The sequence below is a fragment of the Geospiza fortis genome, unplaced genomic scaffold (assembly GCF_000277835.1).
Source record: "Geospiza fortis unplaced genomic scaffold, GeoFor_1.0 scaffold40, whole genome shotgun sequence".
Taxonomy (NCBI): Eukaryota; Metazoa; Chordata; class Aves; order Passeriformes; family Thraupidae; genus Geospiza; species Geospiza fortis.
The window spans coordinates 21,973,933-21,985,264 of NW_005054297.1; the positions used below are offsets into that span (position 1 = coordinate 21,973,933).

Here is an 11,332-nt window from a genome sequence, read left to right on the forward strand (position 1 = left end):
CTCTCTGCCTCATCTGAATTGCTGATACCTTCTGGTTCTGACTTAGGATCAGCTGTTCATTTTCCATACTATCACTCAAAGCTATTATTAAAATACTGTTCCATAATTCAATACTCTCTTTCTTTTATTCTTTTTTTTTAATAAATATCATTATTACTTTTTTGAATTGAAAAAAACACCTTTAAGTACATGCTGAGAATTTTCACTGTTCTCTTGCTGTCTTCAGACAAGTGTCTGAATTCACATGTCTATTTTGTAACCATAGTATTATACTTTTATGATCTCTGCCTTTCTGGGTATTCATAGGCTTACCACACTGCTATTTTAGGAGCAGAATCTTTTTGTCAGTTCTGTGAATATATATGAATGTGTTGATTTTTCTGTCAGGACTAATTTTTCTGCTCCTTTATAATGAAGATCACTTTACATTTTGACATTTTGTCAATGAGAATGTTCCACTGAGAAAAAAGTATGTGAGCTAGTGCCCTGCTCTTCCATCTTTTGTCTGCTGCATTTGCTTAAGCATAAAGATATTTTTAGACTCACAATTCTCTACTGGTGTAGGTTTGCATTATGCATGCTGGAATGGGAAATTAAAAGTGACTGTTACTTCGTTCTGATGCTTTCAAAAGTGTTAGCGGTGGTGATTCCTATATACTGCTTATACTAGTAATTTTTTATGGATCATAGGGCCATGATTTGTTTTTTTATCCTTATAATTACATCTATAATAAAGTACATTCAGAAAATATTCAATGAAGCTAGTACTCCTCTTACATCAATGATATTTTCTGTTTTTTATCTGCCATTTTTTCATTATTACATGACACCCTGCAAACAGTGAAGATAGCTAAATGAAAAATATGTATTTTCAGCGTAGTTTTTTGTTTCAAGGCCACAAATAGTAAGTGTAATTGTAGAATGCAATTAATAACAATAATTTAATTGTTTTTTCAAACTGAAATTTTTCTGCTTATAGTTCCAAAAATAGTGACCATATAGCAATTATGATAATATATCATTAGTGTTAGGAAATTAAATCTAAGAGATCATTAGTTTTCCACTGTGTGATTATTTTTAAGTATATTCAGTAGATATCATAAAATGCTATTTTGTTCAGATGAAAATTCTGCATTTCAATCCAGAGTTTTGAATTCAAATAGCCACCAAAATACATTCAATGAAACATAACACATCTTAAGTGAAATTTAATTAAGTAAATACATTGTGTCACAGAGTTTAAATACATAATACTTTCAATAAAGTTTTTAAAAAGTCCCTTTGAAGCTCAGCATATCAAAGATACCATAGCTGCATTACACTAGGCACAAACACCCTTTGAATTCGCTTTGATGGTGCACATTTATTCACAGGTTTTTGAAGGATTACCCATTTCCAAGTGTGCTTTCTGTTGAATTCTATAATGCACAGGGCAGACATGATAACACTGTTCCAACAAAAGTATAAATTAATGTTCTACGTGCTAGTAAATGGTATACTGTCCCAGTGCTGGTAGATGTACGTTTCATTAAATGTTTGCAACAGTTTTTTCAAGTTTCTAACTATGCTGTTTGTTTTTAGCCTAGCATTCTAATCTGTTAGGTACCTAAGGACTAGCACATTCCACTCTTTGATAGTGTAATGTCTAAAACCAGCATACCAGACCACATCTGTAGGCTAAAACATGTGCTTCACACTTGACATAGTACCCCAAACACAAGGGAAATAAAGGAAAACTCAGAATTTTGTGGTTGGACATGCAGACATTAAAAGGTTCTCCTTTAAGGAAAGTTTACTTTCCCAAGTTAAAAGTAATTTAAGGGAGGAAAAAATAATTTGGGGTCCTAAGTATCTCATCCAGGAAGAAGATATCTTTTTTCTCCAGATCTTACACTCAAATTAGGAGACAATTAGGTAATGCATCAGCAGGGAGAAACAGTGTGCAGAAGTCATTTCAGTCATTGGAGAGCCAATGCCCTTCAATACATGTGCTGCTTCAAGAATAATCACAAATATGAAGTGGTGACATTTGTCTTTGCTTATATCCAGAACATGTTTCTGAAATTAAACAGGAAAATTAGATTAAAATACCAGTCTTTTACAAACAAAAAAGCTTATTAATATAATGCACTCTTAAAACATTTCTTGCAAACAATTACTTTAAACCAGAATAGTCCATCTGACTAAAGTGGTAAATATATTGTATTTATGGCCAGCCAGTAACAGTAGTGCAACATCAGTGTTGAATGACAGAATTAGTAAAATCTGTTTCCTGAAATGACATTTTAAGTTATGACATCAATATACTCCACTATATCCTCACTTCTGGATTTACAAGTGCCAGCCTATTTAATTTCTGAAGATTTCTTAAACTCTCTAATATCAATATGATTCTACAAAATTCACAAAAGAATCAGCTTATTCATAAATGTTAAGTCCATCTGTCCCCAGGATGCTTTTCATGAAACTGGATTTGAAAAAGATATTTTTAAAAAAAGTAGTCATTTATTGCATAACCAATAAAAACTTGTTAAAACTTGCAAAACTTGTGATCAAATAATTTGATCACAAACCACAATTTCCCCATACCTCTTGGTCTCAGATTTGCTTATGAATGTTGGATTTTTTTTTTTCACAATTCACTAGATACCTCTTTAGTCTGCAAAGGAGAATGTTGTTTTTGGGGTTCAAAAGGAGAATTGTCCTACATATTAGGACTGATATATAGAAAACCTCATCTATTTTACAGTATATATCAGGGAAAGTTTCATTTTGCAGCAAAAAACACTGTCATAGAGTTTATTTTGAAAATGTATCATTCTTATATCAATGCAAGATGGGGAAAAAAGAACCAAAACCTGATAGAATTATTTATGCTGTAAATGCTTTTTGAGAGTCTATATCATGGAAAAAACTAACCAGGGTTTTGAATCATATTTAATTAGTACCATATATGATTCTGAGCAGTACTGTTCTCTCTTATGTCTGAATGGATAACAAATGCATGCGGAAAAGATCATTACAATAATACTTATAAATTTTACTGTTGTCAGTGTTGCATTAGATAGAAACAGAAGACTTTAGGAGGTTTAAATGTAAGCTCTAGCATTCAACTGTTGATTGTAAAGCCAGTATACATTCTAGCTGTTATGTTTCCCCACAAACACTGTGGAAAAACTTAATTATGAGATGAAAAATTTCCTTTCTCAAAAGTTACCATGTGAGCTGGTAACTCTTTTGCCTTAACTTCCACAGAAATTATGTCCTGTAAGGTGGAGATGCAATCAGTTGTCCTGTAATAGGAACAAGGGAAATGTAAAGCAGTCTATTCTTCTCCACAGTATGATTGTGCTCTTCTGCAGGTTGTGAGATGCATGTAAAAGGAGCAATTAAAGTTATTTAAACTTGGGTCCTGGGGATGTAGTGACATGTCCTGCATGGAAAAATAAAAAAAAAGCAAAAAAAACCCCAAATAGCCAACTCCACAATTCCTAAACACTGAAGCATACTTTCCATACCAGGAATAGGTATGGAAAGACCCTGCACTGCCTTGCATGTTGTCTGTAATTGAAACCTCCTGAGGCAGACTGTGGAAGCTCCCTGGCTTCAATTTAAGAAAGCCTTGATGAGGGCCCCACTGGCTTCAGGCTATTCAGGTCATGGAATTGTGAAATGCAATTAGACAGCCACTTAGAAATGAGCTCCTTAGTGTGGCAATGTTATCTAGGAACTTGGTGTTAAAATAAAAACCAAAGGTGGTGGTACTGTTCAATGTATATGTCATTATAAACATGGATAATATATATATATATATATTTGAGATTATGTTAGTTAAGGTAGGTGTTTTCTGGCAAGTCTTCCTACTTACATTGAATATGAACTCCCAGAGTTTTCAACAGTTATTACAGTAGTTTGATTCAGTATCTTCATAAGGAAGGGATGGGCACATGGGTGTTTAATGTAGGTCCGACTGTTACCAATATACCTTCAAAGTAATCTATTTTTTAACAAAGAAAAATGCTGAGTGAAATTGCAAGACATTAACCTTAAATTTTTTTTTACTGGGTCATTACCAAATATTTTGTGAAGGTAAGAAAAAGTGACTACATCATTCCATTTTCAACACATTCTTCAGTTGCAAGGATTTCTGGCCAATATGTTTTAAAAGGTCACAAAGATGTGAGTACACTGCTCAGACAGCCCCAACATTCAGGATTCTCATGTCTGCAATCTGTTTGAGGTTGAGACTGTATTTTTAACTGAAATTTCAGACTCAATGAACCAGTTTTCATTGGGTGCAAATTGCAATTGAGATGACAAAATTTTTAGTGTTATCAGCCTGTTTATTTTGATTTTTCTCAATAGTTTTACTGCAGAGAATTTAAGGCATTTAATTCAGTACAATGGGGATCCAGGATTAGGGTCTCCCGCTTGATCTAGAAATGCCTGATCCAGAAACTACCCGTGGTAAAAGCTTTTGGAAGAGCTGAGATAGGATAGAAGGTGTTTCCTTTTCCTGCGTACTAAATTATGACTGGAGAAGTTTCCAGAGTGACAAACAACATGCTGCCATCTCCAACATCTATGTTTATGGATTGCTTTGCTAGTGTTGTCCTCTAGATACCAAAAAAATACTAAAGATATGTAGAAATACTACTCTCTAGTTTTTTCGCTAGAGGACAGATTCTCTGAACAACTTCTTTCTTTTTATGTCTCCTCAAGTCAGATAGTATTCCTCAAATAAGGATTAATTGGAAACTTGACATAAAACATAAGGATAAAAAAGGTAGCAAAAATATCTAGTCTTTTTAGGGGCTTCAGAATGCTTTTCTTTATCTTAATTATCCAGATTAAGAAATGTACTTTTGCCTGTACTAATCAGCAACAATTGCCAACAAACAATTGTGAAAAAAATGTCCAAATATTCCAAAAGAAAAAACCCCAAACATATTAGAATGGATCTATTCATTTGATATGAATCTAAGATACTCATATGTACAACAGTACAACATGAAAAGGAGAATTTGCATAGTCTCAAGGTGGTTTTTTAAATTATTTTTTGTATTATTATTCCATTTTCCATTAACTGAATCCAAGTATAATTTCTTGATTTCTTAGAGAGGGGTAAATATTTTGGATGTCACAAAATAGTGCATTGCTTCTGAGGAAGTAGATTAACATAAATTAAAGAGATGCTCTCCTCAGAAAATGTCTAAAAACCTGCTAGAGAGGGAATAAATGTCCAGAGTATCCCAGCACAAACTAGTTGAATATCCTTGTGGGACACTTTTATTTTCTGACTGAATACAGAGTAAACAGGGCATCCAAATTTTTTTCGACTAAATTTTGTCACATTTTGCCTAACTGCACTTATTTTGCAATTATTGACAATTTTTTCCCCAGATTGGTGAATTAAATACAAAGCTAGAATTGTAGTTGAAAGAAGTCATAGCTAAATGAAACGAAAATGCTAACCTAATCAAAAATCAAGAAGAAAAACTTTCTGTAATTGTATTAGATATGCAATCATAAGATGTGTCTACGGCATATTTTGATGTTAAGAACTACTTTAACAAAAACTTCTTCAGTGGGGAAGAGTGTACAGTAAATACTTAGCCAGAAGGCATTTTTACATGTATCCTTGCAAACTAGCTGAAAAATAACGCGGGGATGGTTTGGAATTTGGATTTTTTAGGTTTTAGGGATTTTTTCCTTATATCTATTGCTACCAACTACTAGTTATAGTAACAGTAACAGCTATGAGATGAATAATCTGAAGGTTAATGAAGCCTGAATTTGCCATCATGGTTCTATAATACTTCTTGACACAAGAATGCCTAGGTCCTGCTGATGAGCACCTACAGCCTCCAAGTTTACACGTGCTGTATTCTGAATACCTCTATTGGTTCTTAACGCTGTGTTACCTCTCTTACAGGTTCATTATCTCATGGTCTTGTCTGCCAACTGGGCCTATGTGAAAGATGCTTGCAGAATGCAAAAATATGAGGATATTAAATCAAAGGAGGAACAAGAGCTGCATGATATTCATTCTACTCGCTCTAAAGAGCGGCTTAATGCTTATACATAAAAGAAACCTTGTCTTACTTCCTAACATGTGAATGCTTTGTTGTTTAACTAAAGGCCATCCTACCATTTTAAAAACAATTGAAAGTGCTTCTCACAAAAGATAGTTTGGGTGACTTACATATCACCTATATACAATTCTTGGTTGTCTAGCACTTGGTTTCTTAATTAGTTCTTACTTTGTGTGACCATTCTATACCACAAAGCTCCTAAATAGCCTTTCCTGAATCCCCTTAGGCTAATTAGTTCTGATAGGTCAAGGATACTAAACTATTGTCAAATACAACTATGTGTTTGATTTTTTTAATCACTTTGTATGTGTTATGCATAACACCTTTTGCATTGTTTCTTATATGTTTTTGGAAAAAAAGTAGCTTTTTATACTTTTTAGTTTTGAGTTCAGTAACTACTTTAACTACAGGTATACTTCAAAGGGACCATTGTACATGATGTACAATATATAAAGAAAACATTCTGATGACTTTCCTTTATATATGGAAAACCTGCCAGAGGGACCCTGATCAACTTGAATGAAGGTCCTAAGAACGTTTTAAACAATCAAAGGTGCAATTTCTAAATTTGTAATAGTGGGTAAAAAAATAAAAAAAAAAAGCGAAAAAAGAAAAAAAAGAAAAAAAAGAAAAAAGTGCTTCTTATCTTTGTTAACATTGTATTATTGATGTTTTTAAAGAATATTCTCTTGTTTCAAGTTCCATGGGTGATAATTCCTGTTTGTATTGTGAGCATGCAGTCCGTGGTGCTAACAATGCATGGCCACTTGCCTTTTGAAGGAATTCAATACCACGGCTACCTGTTAATGAGTTATGGTATATAGACAACTGTTAATTAAGTGATATAGTTATTCATAGTTTTCTACAGAATAATCTCTCTTTAATTCAATGATGGTTATGCTAAATTGGAGCTGTCCATGTGATGATGTAAGAAATTACTGCTTAGCTACATTTATGAAAGTAATATATCAAAAATGCAGTGACCATACGAGTCAGATGTCTTTTTACCTGCTTTAAAAATTTAAATGGATTGCACCTGTCTGAACTGTAAAAGATATATTAAAGGAGACTTCCATAAATGTTATAGCTTGGCTTCTAGCTTTCCTACACATAATGGTTTACCTGTATTACGTTGAAGTAAGGTGAAAGACCACTACAGAGCTTATTATTTCAAAGTGTAGTAATATATTTGAACCTTTATTTTGATATGAAAATGTTATCAGAATGATAGGTCATCTTGATTTGAAAGAATTACCTGTATCAAAAACAGAACAAAAAACCCTATTTAAGAAAAGTTGGTATTATTGGACCAAATTTGGTGGATTTTTTTTTTTTTTGCCTATTTCTAATGGTACAAGAATGCTGTAAAGTGTCTTTTAAAGTGATGTAGCCTGACAAGACATTTTTGTCAGTGTTAAAAATCTTAGGTAGTTTTGTGCACTTATTGGACCATTGTGAATTCTCTCTCAGTGTAAGTGCATTTCTAATAAAACTTCTTGAGTAAAACTCTTCTTTGTACAATAACTAGTCATGCATCATCAGTAATTTTTAACAATTCTTGTAGTAAGTAGAAGGTAATACTATAGTTACTTGTGGCATGATAATGCATTAAGTAGTATTAGTTGGTTGAGTTCTTTTTCTTTTCTTTTGCTTGTTTTGGGGTTTTTTTTGTTGTGTTTTTGATTTGGGGTTTCAGTTTTGGTTTGGATTTTTTTTTACACTTAAGCTGTCCTACGAGGTCAACAGTTTTCTGATAATGTGCAGTACCGGTATTACAGTTCTGCAAAAAGTATTAGGAACCTCTTTTTGGACTCTATATTGTAGTGTTTCAGTTTTGTGTCTTAAAATGTTTGTGCTGATTTTTAAAACTATGTCTTTTAAACTCATGTAATGATGTTAATGCTTTTGGCTCTTCTCTGGTATTAGAGTTTGTATTTTCACAAAGAATGCTTTGTAGCAGGCATTACAATTAATCTGTTTTGTACATAAATGTGCCAACAGCTTGATGGTGGCGTTTTTGAAATGTAGAACAAAGTGCTTGCAAAATGTAATAAACACACTTGTGTACTTTGTGTTCTTGTTAATTCTTTGTGTAGTTTTTCTTTGCCTATATTGGACAGGTCATTCTAACCAGAAATGGAAGAAGCTTGTTTCTCCTACAGACCTTGCTATTGCACAGACTGCTTTAAATATGTCTCCTAATCAGCATTTAGTGTCAGAAATCATACATCTTAAGACTAAGAGAGTAAAATGTTTTCTAAGAGGAGAGTTTCATAGTCTAGAAAGTGCCAGGTAGCAGAAGCCATACTTGCTATACTTTTAACATATCAATCAAAATAAAAATTGGGAAAGATTCCCATTACTACAGTGTCATTTGGAACAGCTCAGCAGAAACTGGTCTGACAGCAGTTTGAATATTGCTGAGGAGACTGATTTGTGAATGGTATGGCAGCTAACACTTTGAAACCTTGGTAACAATACTACATTACTTACATGCATGTAAAGTAATTTAAATGGTTAAGAGAGATCTATAACTGTGCCAACTAACCTGATATCACTAAGGAAATTATTTAAAATACAGTTCCACAATGTGTTTGTTTCTCAGTTAACCAGCTGTTATAGAGCTCTTTGTGTGCTCTTGATGAGGACTTGTGTCAGAATGGCAGAAGCAGCACAAACCAAGGGAGTAGAGGAGCTTCCCACAGCACAGTACATCAGTCATAAGTGATTCGCTTCAAAGTCTGAGCATATTTGGTTTATTCCAGAGACTTCTCTGTTTGTTGACAGCCTAAGCTGATTTTTCCTGAGTTAGGCTGCATGGATCTTGACTTCTATAAATGCTTCTGTACTCAATCTAAACTTGTGCCTATTGTGCTTTTAAGAAACAAGAAAAACATTGGAGGTTAATCTGTTTGGGGCAGGGTTTTGCTGGACAAAAGGCTGCAGTTAAATGAAAATTTTCCGTTTAAGAGGATTCCAGCCCTAGATACTCAATTTTGCATGTTCATCGCGGCTTATTATGACCCATAAAAACTACTAATAGCATGTTACAAAACAGATTCAAAATTTGAGATAGACATCCTTCCCAGACCCTGTCTCCCACTCAGATCACCCCCTTTTCTTTTGCACAAGATTATTTTATCCCTCAGCAGGACTGTTTCCCTCAGCAGCAGTGTTTCTGCTTTGAGCACAAGCAGATCAAACATTGAATCAGCGTGATTTAGACAATGCACAGCAGTGCACAGCAGATGTGGGGCTCAGTGTTCACACCTTGGTAGAGAGAATGGCAATTTTTAAGCCAATACATCATACAGTTTGGTGATGTAGTTAAAACAGGAGATTATACTGAAATTATATGCCTAGTTAATATTTCAAAATAGTTAATTATATTTTTTTTCCCACAGGACCTAAAGTAATAGGATTTCAACTATAACTGGAAATATATATATAAATGAATTTAAAATTATATATACAACTTTTAGTCCTATATTAATGCAATTATTTAAATTATAATATGTATGCATTGATTTTAAGTACTTATTGAACATTACCATGATTGCAGCTCACCTTCAATTGATGTAGTATATATTTTAAGACAGAATATATCTCCTATAATAGTCAAAGGCAACAGTTTATAGAGTCTTTTCCATAATCAAGATCCAGTGCATTTTTAAAATTTTCACTTCTGGGTTACCAGAAGTATTTATGTAGCTGATTTTCTGAAGAGCACAGCTTAGTTTATAGAACACAAAGAATTAGACTATAGTAAATTTCATCTCAATAGGAAAGGGGGTGTTTATACAAACTCTCTCTTAAAAAATCCCAACATTTTATTTTCATGAGGTTGCACAGAAACCCCACATATACTGTTAAGCAGCACATCAATTTATGTCTCACATTTCAGCACTGCCTCCATTTTGGCTAGATATCAATTGGAAAGAACAAGTTCAAAGCACACAGAGTCTTTACCAGCTCTTTCTGGCACACACGAATTCTTCTAACTTGTATTTTCTACAAGGGAGGAACTGCAACAGTTTCTGAATTTTATGATTTTCAACTATAGTTTCTTGTTCTTCCAGGTGTCTGCGGAGGATCCCAACACATCACAGAGTTGCTTCTGTGTTTAACAGTTATTAGCAGTGATGGAGGCAGGTAAGTATTTCTGCTGGCACACCAACAGAGATGGTGACTGGTAGAGAAGTGGATCATCCTTGGCTTGCAGTAGTCTAAGCATCAGCCAAATTTGCAGCTATTCTGCAGGGAGAAATTTATCTAAAAAAAAAGGTTCTGTCCACAAGCTGCTGTGGACTCTTTCCTTCCCTGTGTAAAGTGGAGTTTGGTCAGATAAATGTGAGCCCCAGGGAAGATCATTTCAGTTGGTCTTTGATTTGGCACTGCTGAGCTTCCCACGTTTGAAAGGGGTGGTTGGGGGCAGGTGCATCTGCTTTAGGAGTTATTAAAAAACAAAACAAAACTAAAATCCCAAGAGATTTGTATGAATATCCTATGGTTTTACATGTTGAGTTACTCAAGACAGAAATACTGTGTAGACCAGAAAAAGAGATTATCAGAGCTAGGTTTTTCAAAGAGTCTGAATATTTTTTCTTCTCAGTTGCTCAGAAAATGATACTTAGCATGAATCGCTTTCCTGTGGTTGAGAGAATATTTTGGTCTCTGAGACTGTAAGTCTTGTATTTTATTAAATAGCTTTGGTCACATGTATTTCCTTGTAAGGATAAATATTAATTTTAGAACAAATCTCATGGGGAAACAAATTTATCCTCAACAAATTAATGTCCCTGTTAAAGCATGCAAATCAATTAATGGAATTTTACAATTCAGCCAGTTTAGTTGCATGTGCAGTCACATTATGGAATAATAAACTAAACCACAGGGTTAAACGCAGAGCAAAAGTGTCAGGTTTATCAGCTGCCTGGTTTGAACTGACTAAGCAGATGGAAACCTTTCCCAAGAAGGCAGTGTTGGATGCCTCATATTGGTGCCTTTTTCTGAAGTATGAAACATGTTAAGCACAGATACCTCATTAAGGTGTTTAATTCATATTTCTGCTTTCCTTTCATTATTTGCTTCTCCATGACATTGCTGTTCCTTGTGCCCTGATTTGAATTGGAACTGATGCAACATAAAACTTTCTTCTATTGAGCAGGTGGCGTACCAATGCCACTGAGCAGTGATGTACCACATGCTTGGAAACAGGGGTGAGAACAGTGAAAAAG

The 11,332-nt window shown here is 34.1% G+C and overlaps 1 protein-coding gene across 1 annotated transcript in view; it reads left to right on the plus strand.

Annotated features, from left to right (window-relative positions):
- The window catches only part of GPM6A (glycoprotein M6A), a 115,585-nt gene extending 107,406 nt beyond the window's left edge, over positions 1-8,179 (plus strand). Inside the window, exon 7 of the mRNA XM_005415544.2 lies at positions 5,936-8,179. Coding sequence (XP_005415601.1) covers positions 5,936-6,088 — 153 coding nt within the window. The 3' untranslated portion in view covers positions 6,089-8,179. The remainder of the gene's footprint in view (positions 1-5,935) is intronic.
- The last annotated feature ends 3,153 nt before the right edge of the window (positions 8,180-11,332 follow it).